We start from the raw sequence: 22,875 nt of genomic DNA on the forward strand, positions 1-22,875 counted from the left end.
ATTTTTTGAATCCTTGTTTTTCCTTTGGTTCCTCTTCTTTTACTGGCCTTTTCTTCTTTCTCTACCTCCTCTCCCCTCTCTCTCTCTCTCTCTCTCTCTCTCTCTCTCTCTCTCTGAGCTCGGGAAGATCTCATTTGGCCGATTTTTTTTCTATTGTCCATCAATGCCTGGATTTTTCTTCGTTTAGATTTAAGAGGAAAACAAGGAAGGTTTTGGTTCTGCTATGGATCGAATTTGGGGTCTACCTGGGTGAGGAATTAGGATTTTCTTTCGGGCGAGGAGAGAGGATTTCTCTTATTTTGGATTGTTGGTACACGCGTACATGAAGAATTGTGGGGTAAAGGATGGAGGCGAGGTTGGAGGAGGCGCTCTCGATTGGGAAGCTGCTCGCTCCGCGTGTTAACAACAGAGGATACGAGGCGGAGGTGGACGACGACGACGAGGAGCCAGGGGAGAAGAGTGTCGTTGTCTCGAATTCGCACGGTTTAGATCCCTGCTGCTGCTGCTGCTGCTGCTGATGCTTCGTTTCTGCATTGGTCGTGGGCCTTTCTCTTCGGGCGTGAAGCCCCTCAATTCAGGGCAATGTGGCTATGCATAGCTAAGGGATCGTTCGTTCGGTGAGAGGATTCGGGCGATCGAAGCTTCGTGGAGAAACAGAGGGATAGTGACATAGGGAGAGGGTGGGTTAGGGAGTAGGGGGAGAGAGGTGAGGAGGGAAAGAGTGGGCAGAAAAATGTACAAGGAGGAAGAGGTATCGGCAGCGTGGGAGACGACGGTGCGGAGATCTCAGGGGGCGAGGCGCATTGGTGGCGGCGTGTTCCGTATGTCTGGTCAGCCCGTAGCTCATGTTGATGACGAGGAGGAGCAGAATGGTGGTGGTGGTGCTGGTGTCCATGTCGAGAAACTCCTCCCCAATGGTGATTTCTACACCGGCCTCTGGGCCGCGGGACTTCCCCACGGAACGGGGAAGTACGTCTGGACCGATGGGTGTATTTATGAGGGCGACTGGTGCAAAGGGCAGACGACGGGGAAGGGCAAGTTCTCATGGCCGTCGGGCGCCACCTTGGAAGGCGAATTCAAGAACGGGTTCATGGACGGGTCCGGAACCTACACGGGTGCCAATGGGGATACCTACAGGGGCCTCTGGGTGATGAATCTGAAGCATGGGTATGGGCAGAAGAGCTATGCCAATGGGGATTCCTATGAAGGGCACTGGAGGAATGGCTCCCAGGATGGGCATGGGACGTATGTGTGGAAGAATGGGAATGAGTATGTTGGTGAGTGGAAGAATGGGGTGATCAATGGGAGGGGTGCTCTTGTTTGGTCTAATGGGAATAGGTATGATGGGCAATGGGAGGATGGGGTCCCTAAAGGCCACGGCATCTTCACTTGGGCAGATGGGAGCTGCTACATTGGCACCTGGAGTAAGGATCCCAAGGACCAGAATGGGACTTACTATCCGTCGCGAACCTCTCCGGCCGCTAGTAATCCGAGTGGGTGGGATCAGCAGGAGGTCTTCACGGTCGATCTCAAGGATTGCAAGATATGCCAGGGTGAGAAGGTGTCGATCCTCCCGTCGCAGAAGACCTTGAATTGGATTGGAATGGAAGTTGATTTAACACATAAACCGGCATCATGGAGGTCTTCCAAGGTTGCAGCTACTGATAATAGCGGGCTAGCTAGGAAGAGGATGGGATCGTTGGATGTGTTGAAGAAGAGCGTGATCAATGCAGGTCATACTGGTTCGATCGAGAGGGGATTCGAGAGGATGGTTATATGGGAGACAGATGGGGATATCACCTGTGACGTTGTCGACGGAAACAGGCAGACTCCTTTCGCTCCTCACGCCGGCGGTGAGGGAGAGGGAGGAGTGCAGCAAGAGTTTGACCGGAAATCTGGGGGGAGGCAGCACAAAAAATGGCAGCCTAGGGAAGTTAAAAGGCAGGGAGAAACCATTGCTAAGGGACATAAGAACTACGAGCTAATGCTTAATTTGCAGTTAGGAATCAGGTACCTCTTTTTCTTCTCGCATTCTTCTCATTGATCGGTATATGGTCTGGGTCACTAAATCGGTAGCTGCATTCAAAATGTTTTTCTGTCTGTCTATTGTGTGTGGAGCTATGGATCATGAGGACCCAGAAGTTCAATACTTGCTGATAAATCCCATTTGTGATGATTACTAGAATTTTGTACTCGAGATGAATTGCTACCTTTAACAATTTTTGTCTGCATCCATAGGGGTAAACCCAGAGTTTTACACTATTAAGACAGCGACCCTAAGTACGTCTGGCAGAGCCTGCGCGGCTAGGTCTCTGATCCTGTGGGCGGTGTAGGCGGTTTCTCCGTGTAAACATGAAAAAAAGCTGGATCTGTAACTTGATTGTAAGATCTTCAGTTCTAGACCTCGGATCCATTCTTAAGAAGAATCCAGTTTCGGGTCAAGCCTGAATAGACCCTTGTCTGACCCGTTTGCAACCCTAGTTCACTCTATGATAGCTCAATGATTCTTGGTGCCAGATAATTAGCATATGGTGGATTCACTCGGTTATTTTGTTGAACACAAGTCCTGCATTATTCATCTCTATCATGGAGATTGAAATAGTCTAAATATGAAATCTCATGCTCGAGTGAATAACAGAACGCCTTTGGTAGTTGAAACGGCAAGAAGGAAAACATTAAATTGTTATTTTCTTTCATTTTAAATGATGGGTGTTGCTTTAAACTTCAGCCTTATCCGGAATACATATAAACATGTTAAATTGTCATCTTCACGTGTGGGCAAACCTTACAAAGACCCATGCATGAAACTTTTTTTGGGCAGCATGATATTATTCAATTGCATGATTATGTCCCCTTGTATTCAACTATTTGACATTTTCATTATTTGTGTGATTCATGGTTGTTGCAGGCTGCATTGAATTGTGGTGAACTTGCTAGATGTAGAACAAATAACAATTTGATGGCATTTGATATGGTTTTTATTTCTTCTAGTCTTTCCTTTCCTTTTAATTATTAGCTCGTTTATCAAAAGAGAGGAGGTTATGAAACTTCATATAGTACTTGGTCTTTTTTTCCTAAAATTGTCATATATGCACTTAGTACTTGGTTATAAAGACTGACACCGGTCCTTAGTCTTTTTTTCCCCTCTTTAAATGTATGAAACGGTGCTAGGTTCTGAAGTGTGCTGCCTGTCTTGTTTTATGGAATGCTGGAAAGCATACTCTATGAGTTGTCTTAAATTTTTTATTGCTGTGCCAAAGTAAACCAGTTTCTAGATTTTTTTTTTATCAACTATTGCTAATAGCTATTGTGGTTATTGAGGCATTCTGTGGGAAAGCCTGGTCCGGCTAATTCCCGTGATCTCCGTGCATCTGATTTTGACCCTAAGGAGAAGGTTTGGACAAGGTTCCCTCCTGAAGGATCAAAACATACACCACCACATCAATCTGTCGAATTCAGATGGAAAGACTACTGCCCATTGGTGTTCAGGTTTGCCCTCAGAACTCTGAACTTTGACATTGTTGTGATCTACCATTGTGGAAAATTTGGCTTTTTACTCTGGAATCAAATGGCATCTGATGCCTCGGTTTGTCTTGTTCAGGTATTTGCGCCGGCTGTTCAAGGTTGATGCTGCTGATTATATGTTATCTATATGTGGAAATGATGCTCTCAGAGAGCTCTCTTCTCCAGGAAAAAGTGGAAGCTTCTTCTACTTGACACATGATGATCGTTACATGATCAAGACGATGAAGAAATCAGAAGTGAAGGTGAGTTTTGATTATTCTCACTAACCTCTATACCTGAAAGCACACTGTTGGTTGTTGCCTTGATCTTTTTCACTCTTCATTGTAGGTGCTTCTAAGGATGCTCTCCAGCTATTATAAACACGTTCGAGCCTATGAGAATACTCTCGTTACCAGGTTCTTTGGTCTTCATTCAGTCAAGATGGGAGGGTCACAAAAGGTAGGGATTTCTGCTTAAATACTTTTTTGATCTATGGGATGCAAAATTTGTTTTATCGATCATGTCAATGATTCTTTTAGTGCATCAGGTGCGCTTCATTGTCATGGGAAACCTGTTCTGCTCAGAGTACCGCATCCACAGGCGTTATGACCTGAAAGGATCTTCTCATGGTCGTATCACTGACAAACCGAAAGCAGAGATTGATGAAAACACAACATTGAAGGACCTTGATCTCAACTTCTTATTCCGTCTGCAAAAGTCATGGTTCCAAGAAGTTCGGAGGTAAATTGTTACTTCCCCTCATTATCAACCCCTTACTGTTGAGAAAGTGGAATGATATTTTGTTCTCATTTTGGTGAGAAAGACTTGGTTTTGATGTAGCTTTTATATGTCTCTCAGGCAAGTTGATAGGGACTGTGACTTTTTGGAGACGGAGAGAATTATGGATTACAGTCTCTTAGTAGGTATTCACTTTGGAGAAGTCGCTGGAGCACGAAGCCCAACAGGTCAATTTTCATTTATTTGAATTCCTTTGAACATGTGAGGTTTCCATGGAAGAACGTTAGAATTGTTATGCTGTGATGACAGGAAATGGAGAGCCTGTCCAAGCAAGAGAGGCTTCTGCTCGCCTATCTAGAGCAGAAGTCAGAGACATGGATCAACTGGCTCATGATCCCATTAGGTACTGTTAGATTGATATGATAATATAAGCTTGTTCAAACTTTTTGGCATCACTTATTTTATAGATATAAGGTGGGAATCCCTCTTGGTACAGAGTAATTCTGTCCACTGTTTTCTACTTTACTGAGCTGAAACTACAGTTCAATTGGAATCCTTCTTGATGTTGAGATGTGAATGCAGGCGTTCATCCATCAGACTCGGCATCAACATGCCTGGAAGAGTGGAAACAACAGTGAGGAGAAGTGACAATGAATGCCAGCTCATTGGTGAACCTACTGGTGAAATTTTTGATGTGGTCTTGTTCTTTGGAATCATAGACATACTCCAAGACTACGACATCAGCAAGAAACTTGAGCACGCCTACAAATCGATTCAACATGACCCCACCTCAATATCAGCTGTAGATCCCAAGCAATACTCGAAACGTTTCCGTGATTTTATATTCAAAGTCTTCATAGAGGACACGTGAAGAAGGCAACGTGCCACCGCTTTTGCTTTGGGGTTGTACATGATACCAGAGGATGCTTGTTTCCAATCTGGTCAGATGCATGCAGGCCACGGTGATGCTCGCGCAATGGCATAGAAGATTATACGTCCAGTGGGCACATTTTGGAAAGGCTCCCTACAGTGCCAAGATGAAGCCAGACCCAAGCCATGGGACGGCAGAATGCGGGCTCAATTGAAGAAAGAAACATCAGTTTGTTGCTGGCCTGCATGCTGATTATTAACCAGCATACATATTTAAGATGGTTAAAAAGATGTAACCTACGTATATATGTAGAAAAGAGAGAGAGAGAGACAGAGAACGGGCTGTCCAACCAAAGGAAAATCCAAAATGTACAACCAACAATGGTCGGACAGCTCTCGTTAACCTTCTATTAACTATTTCGTAGATCAGATTTGACATATTTGATCTCTGTAATTTATTTAATAAAAAACATGTTTTCGATTACGATAGTTTGATATTTATATATGTTTAAAAATAAAAATCAAAGGCACAAATGCATCTAAAATTTTACAACACAAAAATCTGTTTTTTTTTTTTTTTCTAAACAACTCTATCGTTTTATGATAAAAAAAAGGATGGCGATTGGGGCCCATCTAAACATAAGCAGTCCAGCAACGGTGATTGGAAGCTGTTCATCTCTTAGATGAATGGCATCCTGGTGAGAACCCTGACATGATCCAGACTCTTGAAATTGGATTGGTACCATCAGGTTTGAGGAAGAAGTGTGATTGAGATCCATATTTCATGAGAACGCTTTTCTTGCACTGAGAGATTGTGAGAATGCCCACTGCAACAGGTCCCACGACGAACAGTAGGCGCTGAGAAAGGGTAAGGCATCGGAGGCAACGTTATATAGACAAGAGAGCGGAAGGGAGGGGTTGTTTTAAGCGACTCTTAAATGGCAACCGAGGGTAGAGGGCTGCTCTTTAACACTGGCCTCACAAAATAATTGTAACCCTTTCCTTTTATTTTCCATGTTGACAAATTAGAATCATTACGGCATGTTTGTAGAGTGAGGATTTGAATCCCAAGAGAGTTGTGTAATGAGAAAGCGATTCATGTGTCTCGCTTTTTTGGGGCACAAATTTTTGCATGTTTGTTTAGCCAACCTATGAAACCAAGTGTGTGATTAGAATTCCTCTGTCTGCAAAACTATAAAAGAATCATTGTATCAATTCAACAATATGTTTATGTGTGAGAGAGAGAATGTTTCAGCATCAAATCTGGCCCAATAAGCTGCCATGACTGGTTGCACAACCTCCCCTATGTGGTTGGTTGTTTGATGCCACACGAATGAGCCAAAAACAATGTAACACTTTCTATCAAATGAAACACTTTGAGAGCTTTCTTGGCCTCATCCTCACGTGTGATCCCAGGGCCATTAAACTGGCCTTAGATGACCCTTGATTGAAGCTCATAGTCATCCCTTTAAAATCTCATGTAACCAAGCCAACTTCTTTGAGTAAAGATATACCAAGTATTACCTCTGTCTCGGACCGAGCCTTCGGAATGGGGGCATATATAATGAGAAGCTCTACCGAGTGAAAAATGCATCAAGTGTAGGAACGCGCAATATAAGTTGGGTTGATTAGTGACGTGCGGTGGTAGCAGGGAATGCGATAGGTAACAGTATCGTCATTGATGAGATGGTATGTGACACCACAGATGTGTAGCGTTATTTGATTAAGCAGTATGCCCATGGATCAGAGGATGTTGCATTTAAAGATTTGGTTAAGGATCTCTTGTAACATCCCTAGAAAATCCAATATTTTTAAAACTTTTTTAAACCCAAAATTTTGAGAAAAATTTAAAACTTTTTATTTGTTATTAGTGTAAGTTTTATGGAATAGATTTTTAAAACAATATTTTCAATAAAAACAGTGTAAAAGCCCGACACCAAATACTAAAAACCGGCTCGCACGAGTGGTGGAGTTCGGGTCGATCTCAAGGGACAACCGAAGGAACGACCAAGGACAAAATGCTGGCCGGGGAAACCTGCAGAATCATGGCTGACAAGGTGGTCAAAATAATAACCAAAATTGCAATAACTTTAAGGGCGACAATTATCATCGTCGTGACTGCCGTATCCGTCATGGGGATCATTGGCAGGATACATGTCCCAATAGAAACCGCGGTCAAGGGAATGAAGATAACCGCGCACCCCGAGCTGCAAATGTTGTTCAAGGTGAGGAAGATGATCAACCTGCAGAGGTGCCAACAGTTGGTGCAATACAGATGATGAATGCAGTAAATGTCACAACTGTTGCAGAACCGTCAATATGCAAAGAGTTGATGTACTTGGAACTTATGCTCAATGAAAGACTTACCAAGGCATTGATAGACACTGGTGCTACGCACAACTTCATCTCGCGTGAAGAAACAAAATGGTTGGGATTATAGTGAGAACAGAAAGAGAGCCGCATGAAAGCGGTTAATTCAAAGGCTAAGGCCATCTACGACATCACTCGTGATATACCAGTGCAGATCCATAACTGGTCGAGAAGGATCACATTATCAGTTGCACCTATGGATGATTTTAAAGTCATCCTCGGGATGGAATTCTTGAGAAGCAACAAGGTAGTGTCGATGCCCCACCTCAACGTTGTCAGCTTTGAGAGTGAGAGTCAGCTCTGCATGGTTACTGTGATGGCAGGGAAGCCCTGTGAGTGCTTGGTGTCTGCGCTCTAGTTGAAGAGAGGCATGAAAAGCAGTGACGAGACTTTTCTTGTCACAATCTACGCTACGGGCGAGGCAGAAGAAGCCGCAGATGTCTCAGAGGCCTTAGCGCCAGTATTGAAGAACTTTGGCGATGTTATGCTCGTCGAGATGCCGAAGAAGCTACCTTCGAGGCGTGAGGTAGACCATCAGATTGAATTAGTACCGGGTGCACGACCACCCGCAATGGCTCAACAATTGATCACATTGGTGAAGGAAGGAAAGACATAGAGATTCTCGCTAGAGGATGGTTTGCTCTGCGTTGCGGGCGATCGTCTATACATTCCGTGACAAGATACCTTAAGGAGGTGCTTGATGCACGAGTGCCACGATACTACCTAGGCAGGGCACCCAGGGCAACAGAGGACCTTGACATTGTTGGAACGTGCATTCTATTGGCCACAGATGTGCGATGACGTAGATGCTTATGTGCGGACTTGCTTGATTTGCCAACAAGACAAGCCCATCAATCAGAGACCCGGTGGACTACTGGAGCCCTTACCTATGCCAAGTCATCTGTGGGAGTGCATAACCATGGACTTCATTGTGAGCTTGCCGAAAGCACAAGGTTGCAGTTCAATTTATGTGGTTGTGGATAGGTTCTCGAAGTATGCTATATTCGTGTCTGCCCCTGCCACCTGCTCAGCTGTAGATACTGCAAAGTTATTCGTGTGGAACGTAATAAAGCATTGGGGAATTTCAGAGAGCATCATCAGTGATCGTGATGCATGCTTCATTGGCAAGTTTTGGCGAGAAGTGTTTCGCTTAATGGAGATGAACTTGCATTTCAGCACAAGTTTCCACCCCCAAACCGACGAACAAACAGAGAGAGTAAATGGCATGCTGGAGGAATACGTGTGGCACTTTGTCAGTGCCAACCAAAGGGATTGGGTTGATTTACTTGATGCAACTCAATTTTGATATAACCTTCAAAAGATCGAGTCATCCAGTCATAGTCCATTTGAAGTCGCAACCGGACAACAGTCGCAGACTCCGCACTCCCTTGCTGCACGAGGATGTGGCAAAGCACCTTATGCATACCAGTTTGCCAGGATCTGGCAATATCAGACAAAGTTGGCAAAGGCATATCTAAACAAGGAAACCAAGCGCATGAAGAAATGGGCAGATGAGAAGCATCGTCCAGCAAAATTTCGTGTTGGAAGCAAAGTGTTGGCCAAGCTCTTTCCTGACCACACAACTATCTTTTGGGGCCACCACCGAGGCCTTATTTGCAAGTATGATGGTCTCTTCACCATTATCAAATGTGTGGAAAACTTGGCGTACCGGCTAGACTTGTCAACAAACTTTCAAGTGCATCCGGTATTCCACATATGCAACCTGAAGTCGTTCCACGAAGATGAAGGAGATCCTCAACGGAGCATGCCTCAATGTGCTCTGATCCCGCAGCGGGCTCCTTCAACAGTCAGTGTACCAAGCAGAGAGCCAGATGTCATCCTCAATCATTCCAACAACTATCTAGGGGAAGTCAAAAAGTACTTAGTGCAGTGGAAGGGATTGCCAGAATGTGAAGCCAACTGGGAGAAGGCCAGCAGCATGTTTCAACATCGACAACTTGTAGAAGGCTACCATGAACAATTGGCGTCGAGGACGGCGCCAACTTAGGCGGGGGAGCGTGTTCTGGACCGCCATGTTTTTCACCTTTTGCTCTAATGTATATACCTCTTTGGCACTCTAGAGTGCCCCACAAGGCCTTATGGCCTAAGAACCCCGTGTATTCGAACTCTCTCTTCCCCTCTTGATGTACTTTGCTTTCAAGTATCTATAAAGAAGCTTTTTGCATCCTTTTCTCTTTGCTCTCTTTGTGTTTGTGCATACGAGTACTCTTGCTTTCGCTCGTGCATGTGTGTTGTGCACTCAAAAGGCCTACCTTTGGTGTTTGTGTTTGCCCGAAGCTACGTCATGGGGGCCTTCGCTTCTAAGCCCGTGACAGTAAGCTTGTCTACTTGTAATTTGTGGACATGGTTGTGCACTCCCAACATTTTCTGAGCAGTGATGAACTATTTAAGTGATAAAATGTCTCATCCTAATACATATATCTCTATGGTATTAGACCCAAGGTGTTTGCATAGTGGGATGGGGGGCCTAGACTGTTAGACTGGCAGTCTAGGTTCAAATCCCATGGGTGTCACCCCTGCCTAAGCCGAAGCTTGGCAACTTTCTGGGGTCGAGGGGTAAGCCCTCAGAGTTTTACGTCGACATGGACAGAGACCCTAGTATGGCAGGCTAAGCCAGCGCAGCTAGGTCTCTGCATCTGGGGCAGTTTCTTAGAGTAAAAATAAAAACTCTATGGTTATTAGATTCCAAGTTAAAAAAAAAACTACATAAAAAGTCAGAACATCCCAAGTGTTTAATTTGTAGAGGTTGTAAAACTAGAAGCTAGGAGTCTTCGCGAAGAAACCAAATTCCTGCTACCATGTGCACACTTCGAAGTTTACTTCGTTTGGAATTGTGGGAACTGTGAATGGATGAGTTGATATGATTCTTACAAGTGTAGTCCTCTGCTTTTGGACGACATTCCAAGCTGATATATTGGTGACTTTCTTTAGAGATATCCTCTGCTTCCAATATTCCCTTATGGTGTGACTGGTATCTGTTTGGCAACTTTTAATTAATGATCTATAAGTTCTTGTTCATCCACATTGGAATAAAGCTTCCCCTAAAGCGGTGGAATCTTGGGTTTTCTTTTGCCTGATCTTATATTTCAAGCATTCACCTTCTACACAGACTAAAAGTTAGCAATGGGTTACAACATTTCATCTTGTGGGGATAAAGAGAAATATGCCAAGAAGATAGAAAGGGCTTGAGAAGATATGACACATCTGGGGGTTTCGGCATATGACAGTCAAACTGCACTGAATTGAATTTCCAAGCAAATCAATCTCGGGCTCCATTTGTAGATCGACGTTCCCTTTATGAGTTGATCATGGGAATCTGATGATCTGGTTTGTTAAGTTGATTTGTTCGGATTCACCATGATGCTTTATGAAATGCTGGTTAAAAACACAGCAGCAAACTAGAAAGAATAGTAGCTACAACGACGCAGAATTACTAGCATTAAAATCTGCGACTAAATTAAGCCTATGTTTTTTTGTAGCCGTGGCTAGTGTGTCAAGATTGGTGGCACAAATGGCGAAAGCATCAACCAACGGGGAATCCGCTTGTCTGGCAGGAGCAGTTAGTGCACATCACTTTGTGATGGGACGTTGCAAGTTCGAATCCCAATTGTATGGTTGTATAACTGGTAAAGGTCTGCCTACCCCAGCTTTCTTTGCCGAAAAAAGAAAAAAAAAAGATGGCAAGAGCATCAAGGACAGATGAGGCAGTGTGTGACTGAGATCATACAATAAACTTGAGGGTGCAAGCATTGGGCTCTATCTCTCAACCACCTTGCTCCTGCAAAGCGCATTGATTCCCTTCACATGATTGTCCATAGAACAAGAATTAGGTCTTTATCTCACTCTCTGGATCTTGGGCAGCCATCTGCATCCATGCAAAGCTTCTTCATCTTCGACAACGTATTAAGGGATGACTGAGCTTTAATAACTTGAACAAGTTTAGGTTCATCGGCCAGTGGGAAGCTAAGATCTCCTATCTGGCCCAACGTCAGGTCGATCTTGTTGGTGTGTCGAAGGGTCAAGTGTTTTAGTTGCAAGTGCGTATCGTCGTCCTCTCTGTCCTCGTTGCAGAATGGAGAGCACGAGATGAGCTAAGATGAAAGTTGAGGGCTAGAGTTGCATGGTTGGCTAATGGCGATGATAATACATGATTTTTTTCACATGAACGCATCAAATAAATACAGTAAGAACCGGTTACTCTCGGTCGAGATCGATGGATGCCAGTTTGGTCAGTAAAATTTCTTGTCAGCTATTACTTCTTATTTCTCCAGGCTGTATTTGGCTGACTTAGGCGTCGAGGGGGTCATCAACGATATGGGGTATAAGCGGTTGGCGGCAATCCAATCTGTTCCTCTGCAGGCTCGATTCACCGAAGTTGAGATTTCTAATGCTATTAGCGGACTCTCAGGATGAAAGGCCCCAGGCCTTGACGGTTTCCACGTTGACTTCTTCAAAGCTTTTTGGTCAATTGTTAAAACTGACATGCTCCACTTGTTTGATGAATTCTATCGTAATGCAAGGTGCCTAAACCATATCATGTGGCAGTAATCTCTTTAAATCCTAAGAGGCAAGGGGCGTCAGATATATCCAACTTGAGGCTGATTTCAGTGATGGGTGCTCTGTATCACATTATATCTAAGGTGTTGGCTAATCGGTTGTGCATTGTCATTGATCAACTCGTCTCTCTGAACCAGGGAGATTTTATTCCAAGTCGAAGTTTACAATGGTTTTTTATTTGTATAACTGAGTTTTTTCACTCTTTACATTCGACTGGAGCACCGAAATTCATGCTAAAATTGAATTTTCACAAGGCTTATGATAGTCTGGCATGGGATTTTCTGATTGAATCTCTAACTAACATGGGGTTTGGTAGCTGGTTTATAGCATGAGTTAAGGAGTTGGTCACAAAAGTTGTATCGTCTGTTTGTATCAATGGACTGAGAGGGGAAGAATTCAAGTTGGCTAGAGGTGTGCGACAGGGTTGTCCCCTAGCCTTTTTAATATCGCGGCAGATGGTTTACCTATTCTCATGAAAAGGGCAGAACAAACAGGCTTCTTGGATTCCTTGGGCATTCCTGGTTTTGTTGGTCACACAATTCAATATGCAAACAATACTATAATATTTGGTCATGTGAATGTTAATCAAATGTCCAAGTTGTGCTTCATTATTAAAGTCTTTGCTGCAATTTTAGGGTTTCGCCTAAACGAGAGTAAGTGCGCTCTAGTCTTACTCAATGTTGACCCTCTTCTACAATCGGCTGCTGCAAGGATCTTCAACTACCCAATATCCGACCTTCCTGTCAATTTCTTGGGTCTATTGTTGCACTCACTGCAGCCGACAGGAACTTCATTTTGGATGTCTACTATAGAGCGGGTGCAAGGAAGATTGCAGTCTTGGAAGGCCTGATATTTATCTTTTGCGGGACAAGTGATGCTAATTCATCATGTTTTGGCCAGATTACCAGAGTTTCGTATGAACATGTCCATTATACCGACGACAGTAGAACAGACGATTAACTGTTTTCTTTCTCACTTCCTTTAGTCTGGGAATGTGTCTCACAAAAAGTACTTGCTTGTTTATTAGCAACAGATCGTTCTCTCGAGGCAGCAAGGCGACTTGGAGATTCCGGATCTGAGAAAGAGGAGCATTGTTTTAGTCTTGAAGTGGGCCTGGGTAGCTTTCACATCTCAATCTCCTTGGGCTACGTTTGTTAGGCAAAAATATGACAGTCTACCTGACTTCCTTCTTTCGACACCCAGTTTAGTGTGTCATTTGTCCCTCTAGCTGGAGTGGCGGAAGACACTTCGGTCCTTCAGTGACAGGAATATTAGGCGGGTGCATGGCCGCCTGTGGCTTCACTGGGCAATGGCAAGCGGAGATAGGTTCTCCTTTAAGCAAGTTTACCATTCCTTGTTGCCATCTGAGATAGACTGGTTTCCCACTGATTGTATATGGGGTAAGGGGCCCGCTACAAGGGCAAAATCTTTGGCGTAGCTAGTGGCTCTGGATCGTGTTCAAACCCAGATTAATGTCAGGAAACAGGGGATTCAATTTTCCAGCATGTGTGTTCTTTGTGAGAAGGCAGTAGAGGACACGACTCACTTATTTTGGCTCTGTCCGGTCATTCTAGACTTATTTTTTCAAACTTGGGGTGCATTGTTTGTTCAAACTCGTCCGAGTTGCGTTATTCGAGACCTCTTGTTTGGTCCCATGATTTCACGACACAAAAAAAATGAAGATTATTGTGGCGGGTATGGTTGTTTTCAGCATGGTGGGTGATCTGGACTGAAAGAACGACATCTTCTTCATGGGCATCAAATTCGATTTCAGAAGGCTTCGCCAACGGGTCATGTCTGATGTGTATCTGGCTCTTCAATTACATAGTAGAGAGGGGGGTTTGATCGGCTTATACTCTGAACTGTGCACAGTCACCATCTAGATTGTGGCTGTCTTACTCCTATGTTTCTCTCTATATTCTGTTGGATGTATTTTGGTAATGTTGAATGGTGAATGTTCTCTCTCTCTCTCTCAAAAGTACAACGTGCTTTCATGGCTAGGAATGCCAAATTGCCTCTGCAATTTTTATAATTGAAGCAAATGGAATTTGAAGCTTTTTATTGTTTCACCTAATGCTGATCAAGTTTCATATAACTCAGTCCTCTTGCAGATATGCTGCAACTCCAAACCGTCATGCACATCTCATCCCAACCTAGCTCCAAGCTTTAATAGATTCACATTTCCTCGGTCATTGTCTAAAGAATGAAAAATGATGCGTTAGTAGATATCCCCATCTTCTGTAAATCTTTGGCTTGAATCAAACTAACAATCTCGCGTCTTAAATCTTTTAAGCCTAAGGAACTTGAAACATGTAAGGGTGGTTCTGGCATTTGGCATATATACTTCAGCAATGGCTTGTGCAAACACTATCTGGGATAAGCGCAATATTGCAAACCAGGCCTTTGTTTTGCAACCTCGATCACTCTTCAAATAAGCATTGTGAACTGACACAGAAATGTGAGAAAACAGAATCAAAGTACAAAGAAAACATCCATGTTTTTTTCCTGACAACACCTACCTGCCAAGCTTATATGCATCTGAAAAACCATGCCTTCTGAGCAGTGGATCAAGTTAAAGCAAAACTCTCAAAGTGTCAGCCTCGATCTGCAACTATAATGCTCCACAGCTCAGGTTCAAGCATCCCTCAACCGTGATCCAACTTTGCTGGGCCAGTAAGCCTGTGGAGCTCTGGTCATAACAAGAGTCAATGAGTACAGCTCTTGATTCAGACCGTAGCTTAGTTGGCTCAAGTGGTACGTAAGTTAATCAAAACATCTCTCCAAAACAATACGTCATTCTTAGATTGCGTTATTTTGCGCTTACGTAATTATAAGAAAAAATGGTTGTGGAAAGGGGCCCACCAATTTTCACCCTATAAGAACTCATCAAGCATGAACCAGTGACCATGAGAACCACAAGAGAGAGAAAATGGAAGAAGGGAAGATCAGTACATTCTTGCCTATACCATCCATTTCATTCGAGTAGGGTCTTTGCTGCCATGGAATACTGTAATAAGGCAGTGAATTATTTCAGCTCTCTTTATCCAGATAAGCATGTAGACAAAGTTTTCTCAGTAGCTTACATGGGGTCTTCTCTGTCAGTTTTGGTTGTCCTTGTCTTTTGGGCTAAAAGACCCAGTGAGACCAAGGATGAATTTGGGGTTGGGTTTGGGTTTGTTTCTTTCATCTTTGTTAACCATGCCACTGATGAACTTGGAGCATGTTGGTGGCAACCAGAAATCAAATAGACAGTATAGCATGACAATTTTGGCAGTGATGCTGTGCGGTGTGGCAGATGGGCTCATGGCAGGAAGTCTCGTGGGCTCTGTTGGAGAGCTGCCAGAGCGATATATGGAAGCAGTTTTTGCAGGAACCGCTTGTTCAGGTACTTTAGCCCTATATTGCATTTTTTGGAAAGTGTAGGAAATATCAAAAATTCTAACAAATAGGAACTCTAAAGCATACTTATTGAACTGCGGCCCTCGCTAATATTCAATTCTTACAAAAAATATAACTTTTTTAAGACAAAAAAGGAATCATATGAAAAATGAACTGTGCATGCCCATCACACAAACTATTAAATTGGACAAATTTATACTCTGTTGTTCTATCAATTATGAGTATAATAAAAGTGTATGCATCAATCGTGAAAGACGTCATCATACAAGTGATTTTGGCAGTAGTAGTATACGTTTTAAAATGTTTTCTATGAACTTCACTAGCTTATATGGGTAGACTTTTTGATCAATAAATGAAGTTGGATTTGCGTCATGTGACCCTGCCAATTGTGATTGCTTCTATTTGAATAAGAACCAATGTGCATTTGATATTGTGTGGATACAGGTTTTGAAATGTTTTCTATGAACCTATGGTCTGCCCCTAAATTTTGCTTGTTCATGCAGGTGTTGTTGTATCAGTTCTAAGGATAATAACTAAAGCGTCCCTCCCCCAAACTCCCCAAGGTCTACGGAAAAGTGCACACCTCTACTTCATTGTGAGTGTGCTTTTCATGGTCGTGTGCATGCTCTGTTGCAATATTTTAGACAGGTTGTCCATCATGAAATATTATGCAGACGGGAAATTTTCAGCACTTCAAAGCCACAACAAACCACATGAGGGGGATCTGAAACATATCAATCTGACACAAAATCAGACAAACATGGTTTCTTCCACACAACAAATAAACCTGACATCAGAATTCTGGAACACATGAAAAAAAATCAAGTGGATCACAATTGGCATTCTTATTATTTATGTTGTGGCCCTATCAATATTTCCAGGATATTAAGATTTACAATCAAAGATTCTTGGGGACTGGTATGCAAGTCTGCTGATAACAATATACAATATATTTGATTTGGTAGGAAAATCCTTGACTGCACCGTATGTCCCAAAGACCACAGTGAAAGTTGTATGGGCTTGCATGGGGAGGCTCGTGTTTTATCCCCTCTTTGCAGCTTGATTGCACGGGCCCAGGTTCTTCCATACCGATGCCAGTGCTGCTATTAACAAGTGCCCTCGGTCTAACTATTGGATATCTGACAAGTGTACTGACGATACTTGCTCCTAAATGTGTACCTACTAGAGAAGCAGAAACATCAGGAATAATAATGGTTTTATTTTTAGGGTTTGGATTGGCTGCAGGATTACTGGTGGAGTGGCTTTGGCTGATGTAGATAATGTGTTTTCCCACCATGACAATGTTCTCCAGAATTTAGACCAAATGCATATTTAATTCCTTCCATAATATGTTATTGTTTGTTGCTCTCTTGTTTAGATGACTTATTTTTCTGCCGAAATTAATCTAGGAATCAATCATACAATTCATTTGTGTCTTTCATGATCATCTTATCTACCAAGAACTCGATGAGCACATACAACATTTAGACCATCAGTATTCTGTCAAGTATTTGAACTAATTCCTACTTATAGACCAATGAACTCTGGCTGCAGGAAGCCAACAGGCAAAAAGCAGCTGAACCTTTATGGATGCTAGTGATCTAGTTAACCAATTTACAAGCTGTTGGTAAACCAAGCAGATACACAGTCTGATTGCATCAACACTTGGGAGTTGGGACTGCTGATTAATTGATTTCAGGTAACAATGAATAACATGCAGAGTTAACATAGGTTAAAATTTCAAACGAATATGCATGTTCTGGGATAGATGCTGCATGCCATTTCATGTTTCCTAAGTGAAAGCTGCTGGTAACTATGGTATTACCCCATGAGAGCCTCATTAGTTATAGCAGTTAACCTCACCTTTTGGCATTTTCCAGGGATCTGTGCTCCTCGGGAAACTTCAATTAATAGGCAGAACAAGTTCATATGCCAAGTTAACATTTGTTTTCTCATGATCGACTTCTCCTAAACCACAAATTTGAAAATCTCTACAAAACAATGTAGTACACTCAAATCAGAATTTTGGAAAAGATTTTGCTCCAACATGGCATTCTAAATATTAGAAGAACAAGAAACAGTAGATGCAAACAGGTGACAGCGTTGGCTTCCTAAAAACACATTTTTGATACTGTATAAAGTATAAACATGAAAATTCAGGAGTTATAATATGTCTACAGTGAGGTTATGAATGCCAGATTGCATCATTCTGTGGTAAGATAGAATAGCAACAGAGAACATAGTTATAACTAAAAACATCATTGCAGCTTCTTTCCTTCTCTGGCCATCAGAATACACCTTATTTACGGAGGGCATTTACAGACTTGCTTGTAGTCTGGTAATTTGGTTCACAAAAATCAGTTATCCAAAATGATAAAAAAGTGGGAATTTCATGCTCAAATTTTTGCCAATATTATGCACTATGTTGGTTCTCAAGCTTATCTTTGTTCTTATTAACTTAAGTACTGGGGCTCATGGGCCCCATCTGAATAGTGCAGGGTGAACACAAGAATATTAAGTCAAGCCAGTACATCATGCTATTTCATCAATGATAGCAAGCCTGTTGCACATAATACAAGAATTGCAATTATTTGATCGAATAGTAGAGTTGTCTTTTTCAATTTTTCTTTTGACTTATACCTAACATTGAGGAGAGGCATCAACCCTTGTAATTTTAGGGCCATTGGAACTGCAATTTATTTCCATCCTCGAGAAAAAAAATAGTAAACAATGGGAATGTAGTCCTGCTTGTTATTCTAGTTTGACAGATAAAAAATCGACATGTGCTCCTAACATTGAAAATTTGCATGATTTTTTAAAATATAAATGATGTTCACATGGTTATCCTAAAAGCAGAAAAGTCATGTCTTATGATCAGAAAGTACAATTAAAACAGAAAAGCCCCAAAGCGTAAAACTACTGATTGTTCAACACTTTAGCATGTATTGAGGGAGAGAGAGAGATGGCACCACAGTCAGCAGCAAGCATTCAGCATTTAATTTCAGAATATAGGATTTGGCAGAACTAGAAATCTTTTTGCTGATACATATAAATGAGATGACCAAACTAGTAGGTTAAATCACACGTTATAGATACAAGTATCATTGTATTAGTTAGATCAGTTAAGGGTATCAAATACAGCAACGAATATTACCATGAAATTACTCGATTCCTACAAAATACACCGCCCCAATTCACAAAACTGAACTAAACAATCAGAAGTTGAAGCAATTTACAAGCCAAACCAAAATTTGAGTCAAATGCAAGTCAAATGAGAAGAGTTGAACTGCCAATAACCATATCTTACATCATCAATTGTGTCACACTATATCTCCATAAATATGTGGAGCTGAGTTTACTCGAACTTGATCTTTGGGAAGGAAGTTGATATTCACAGATCCCTAAGAATGGGCATTTCCCTACTCACCTTGGCCCAGATAGCCTCACAGCAGACAGGAGGGCTTCACTGTTACAGTCTGCAGCATTGCACGAAGAAGCTTCTTCACTGACAGATTTCAGTAAATTTGAATATAGTCGGAAGCCAAATGCTGTGGTAGTCGGAGGTTGTGGCACTTCAATGAGTCCTTCAAGTATTTGAACAACTTTAGCCATTGAAGGCCTCAAAGACATGTCCTCCTGGATGCACCATAGTGCAACTCTGACTGCAGTGGACACTCTTTCATCTTTGTCGTCATAATGCAGTTTTGCATCAAGGATATCATTCAGTTTCCCTTCTGCCATCTTTTTAAATGCATATGATGGGAAATGGGCTTTTTCTGTGCTTTCTGCTGGTTCAAAATTCTTTCTTCCCCCAATTATTTCAAGCAAAACCATTCCAAAACTGTACACATCACTCTTTTCAGATATGGCATAGTTTGTGATCCATTCTGGGGCAAGATACCCTCTTGTACCTCTCAATGTGGTACACACGAGACTCTGTTCCCTTGTCATTAGTTTTGCAAGCCCAAAGTCTGAGACCTTTGCAACATAATTATCATCAAGGAGGACATTCTCAGGTTTTATATCACAGTGTACAATTTTGACATTACAGTCCTCATGAAGGTAAGCCAACCCCTTTGCAGTTCCAATGGCTATGTTGTATCGTTTGTCCCAATCCAACAAGAAACTTTCTTTCTCACAGGAAAAGATCCACCTATCAAGAGATCCTTTAGACATGAAGTCATAAGCAAGCAACCGGTGCACACCCTCTGCACAGAAACCACGGAGCCTCACTAAGTGAACGTGATGGATACTGCCTATTATATTCACTTCTGCTCTGAATTCTTTCTTCCCCTGGCCTACTCCCTCCAATTTCTTCACAGCTATTCTGCTCCCATCAGGAAGAACGCCTTGGTAGACCGATCCAAACCCTCCTTGACCAAGCTTCACAGAGAAGTTGTTGGTAGCAGTCTGAAGCTCCCTGTAACTGTATCGAACAGGCATTCCAGACAAGCCCTCCAAAAAATCATCATCTTCAGATGTATCCAGCATAGGCTCAGACACTTCTATCTTCTTGTGGTATTTAAATGCCAGATAGACCAGCACACCTATCACAGACAGTGTGACAATTGCAATTATGAAAATAATGATAAGGGTGTGCTTGCTGCTTCCCGTTCTGCTCCCAGACTTGGAGCCATTGACATCATTAATAGGAATTTTGATATATGCAGAATATGATTTGTCATCACCTTTCAGGCTCCCCAATTGGCTGTATTGGAAACATGAGCCAGTTTTGTTATCGAAGAAGAAAGCAATGCAGGAGCAGTTGTGATAACATAAATCTTGACACCCTAAAAGATTGGAACTGGGCATAGGCAAGGAAAAACTATTTGCAAAATATCCAACCCCCCCACCCCCGATACTAACAAGCTTGAATGAAGCTTCTGAACTACAAGTTTGGGAAATTGCAGGCTGACAGAGAGATCCAGAGTTCAGAACTTCGGGACACTTACATGTATTTGGGGTGGTGCATATGTAATATGGTGCGCATGGTTGAGGTGTGTCACAATCGTTTTGTGGTATCCTTCGCTGCTGGACTGGAGTATCAGAGTTTGAATTTTGAAGGTTGAAGAACGAAATGGATCCATCACCACCTAAAACAGCAGCCCACGTAATATTCGGATTGGAGTTGTCAGAGAAAACAAACTGCATGAGTAGATCTCCTCTCTGATTGTATAGATTCCACGAGTTGCTAAGTAGGGTAGCAGAGTATATGCTATCGGTCTGGCCCTGCATGCTAATAGTTCGCTTCTCCTTCTGCATAGACCAATACTGCTGCGGTGGGTCATAATTTGCCAGAAGAATCATGTCCCCAGAAACCATTTTTAGACTGTAAATTCCGCTGGAGTAGTTTTTGCCGGTCGACTCGCTGCTGATGAATTCCATTCCAATACTAAAATTCTGACCCGACAAAAGGGTGTCTACCGGGTGCTCAAAACTCTGCCATATGGGCTGAGAATCGTTATTAATCAATACCAAATTGCCAGAGTCCTGCAACACCATGGCCGAAACTCCTTTTCCGGAGGTTCCTGTCGACCAGATGGAGCCGCCGTTCAGCTCCAAGTGAACATTCCCATCTGGGCCGAAGACGACATCGTCGTTCTGTTGAACCGGCGAGTCTCTGTTAGCAATCCAAACGATTCGCGAGCTCCTAATGTGCCAGACCGAAAGAAGAAACTGCGAATCATTCCCTACACCATGAAAGCCAAAGGCAAAAGCCTGATTCCCGGATCGAAGAAACATGCCATGGTTATCAACCCAATTTACCTGAGGCCCACGAAATGGGGGCACAATCTTGCCATCCCTGACTACGCTACCATTACAGCTTCCAACTAAAAGAATCACCACCACCCAAATAGTCCCCACCAAAGTGACAAAGCCCCTAACTTCCACACCCATCATAACAAAATGAATCTCTTCACCACCAACAAAACAACAAAAACTCAACAGACTATCAAAAGCCAAAAATTGGAACCAAACAACAGGAAAAAACGTCTTAATCCACAACCAAAAGGGAAGAGAAAAGAGTTCTTCACCCACATAATAACAACCACCAACCAATCATTTGCGATCAATTAGTCCAACAAACAGCAGAACAGAAGGAGAAAGCGAAAGAAACATCCGCACCGATCAACCCCACTTGACCTTCTGAACCAGTATGTAATAACAAGAACTCAACTAAAGTATAACTCAAATTTCTCTAGACAATGGCAGATCTAAGCTCCGAGTTTCACGAACCTGTTTTCCCTACCCACCCTGGTGCAGAAAATTCAAACAGAGGAATATAAGCCAAAAAATAAGGATTATGGTGGTGGTGGTGGTGGTGGTGGTGGTGGCGGCGGCGGTATACAACTGATTTTTCTTGTGGGGTCATGCACAAAAAGTGTAGGTAGAAACCAGTACCGCTAGAAGCAGCTACCACCTGTCTTCCTCTAAGGATATTGATGATGGATAGGAAGGAATTTAAGGAGGTTGGGGTTGGAGGTTGGGGTTGGGGTTGGAATTGGTTGGGATGGCATTTAAGGAGCCATCCAATTGCCGGTCGAAAGTTTGAGAAGAGCCACGAAAACGTTCAAAACTGCAGCCGCCTTCCCATTTGGAAGCCTGTCTGGTTGAACGATCCCCACTCATCATAGTCCCCACCATGAGAAAGTACTTTTCGCCCCCCCACCCCCACCCACACACTTTGTCCCACAACATCACCAGATTGGACCGCAGACGTCAGAAAGAAACCAAGGTGAGAGGACCAACCAAGAACCAACCGTGCTGGAAAGAATCCAAGATTTCCCAAATACCACCAGAGACCTTACAAAGATTGTATTGTAAGGCCTCTGGTGGTATGTGGGAAATCTTTCCTAAAAAAACCAAGGATTTGTTAAAATAAAGTTCGTTTGGAAGCAAGAAAAGATATTACAAAAACAAAAAAGGAAAATTGCTTATGAGAAATTTTGAGATAACTTTTTTTTATTTTTTTGTTTGTGCAACATAAAAAAAACAGGTTGAAAAAGTATCAAATAAGAATTCTCAGACGATAATATGTAGTTATTATGATAATTCGGCCAAACGTAGCTGTCATCTTTCCTTCCCATGTGAAAGTATGGACGAAACGTGTAAAACAAAAGAACTTAAATAAGAATTCTCAGTTCACAAAGGAACAAGCCAGACTGCTATTATTTGCTTCCCCTAGGAAGGATATGCATTTGGACACAAAGTGGAAGGGGATGTAAATGTTTGCTACATTCGATTGGCCAACGTCATTTTTTCATTTTTATTATTTGGTTTACATTATCCCATAGTGTGATCTACATATTGTTTTTAGTGGGAACCGGCTTTTGAATCACCTTGCAGGTTTTTTCGGAGATGCAAAAATCGACAGCTATGAATGTATCAAATTTTAATGACAAAATAAAAAGCATA

At 42.5% G+C, this 22,875-nt stretch overlaps 2 protein-coding genes and 1 long non-coding RNA gene across 3 annotated transcripts; 1 reads left to right on the plus strand and 2 right to left on the minus strand.

The window, feature by feature from the left end:
- Positions 1-733: 733 nt before the first annotated feature.
- On the plus strand, positions 734-5,113 carry LOC149833759 (phosphatidylinositol 4-phosphate 5-kinase 6-like). Its single transcript, XM_090009212.1, has 9 exons — positions 734-1,720; positions 1,859-2,010; positions 3,322-3,489; positions 3,602-3,767; positions 3,853-3,963; positions 4,052-4,245; positions 4,363-4,469; positions 4,552-4,645; positions 4,825-5,113. Exons 1-9 carry the CDS (start codon positions 734-736, stop codon positions 5,111-5,113), a joined length of 2,268 nt encoding a protein of 755 aa, XP_089865338.1.
- An 11,172-nt stretch (positions 5,114-16,285) lies between these two features.
- Positions 16,286-17,418, minus strand: LOC149833760 (uncharacterized). Its single transcript, XR_016432711.1, has 2 exons — positions 17,323-17,418; positions 16,286-16,641 (listed from the first exon to the last, which is right to left on the minus strand). It is a non-coding gene; the product is annotated as an uncharacterized LOC149833760 (long non-coding RNA).
- A 1,132-nt stretch (positions 17,419-18,550) lies between these two features.
- Positions 18,551-21,800, minus strand: LOC149833761 (G-type lectin S-receptor-like serine/threonine-protein kinase SD2-5). The gene is made up of 2 exons (XM_090011009.1): positions 20,412-21,800; positions 18,551-20,006 (listed from the first exon to the last, which is right to left on the minus strand). The coding sequence occupies exons 1-2, from the start codon at positions 21,358-21,360 to the stop codon at positions 18,883-18,885; spliced, it is 2,073 nt and encodes a 690-aa protein (XP_089867135.1). The 5' UTR covers positions 21,361-21,800; the 3' UTR covers positions 18,551-18,882.
- Positions 21,801-22,875: the final 1,075 nt, after the last annotated feature.

The sequence above is a fragment of the Nuphar pumila genome, chromosome 6 (assembly GCF_984573655.1).
Source record: "Nuphar pumila chromosome 6, dmNupPumi1.hap1.1, whole genome shotgun sequence".
Classification (NCBI taxonomy): Eukaryota; Viridiplantae; Streptophyta; class Magnoliopsida; order Nymphaeales; family Nymphaeaceae; genus Nuphar; species Nuphar pumila.

What these genes read in the sequence shown, in the direction of transcription:
- LOC149833761 (XM_090011009.1), bottom strand. Translation starts at nt 21,360, where the DNA reads ATGATGGGTGTGGAAGTTAGGGGCTTTGTCACTTTGGTGGGGACTATT. An exon ending in ATGCACCACCCCAAATACAT is followed by an intron (nt 20,007 to 20,411) that starts GTAAGTGTCCCG and finishes TGTCTGTGATAG; the next exon opens with GTGTGCTGGTCTATCTGGCA.
- LOC149833759 (XM_090009212.1), top strand. Translation starts at nt 734, where the DNA reads ATGTACAAGGAGGAAGAGGTATCGGCAGCGTGGGAGACGACGGTGCGG. An exon ending in TGGAGCACGAAGCCCAACAG is followed by an intron (nt 4,470 to 4,551) that starts GTCAATTTTCAT and finishes CTGTGATGACAG; the next exon opens with GAAATGGAGAGCCTGTCCAA. An exon ending in CTGGCTCATGATCCCATTAG is followed by an intron (nt 4,646 to 4,824) that starts GTACTGTTAGAT and finishes ATGTGAATGCAG; the next exon opens with GCGTTCATCCATCAGACTCG.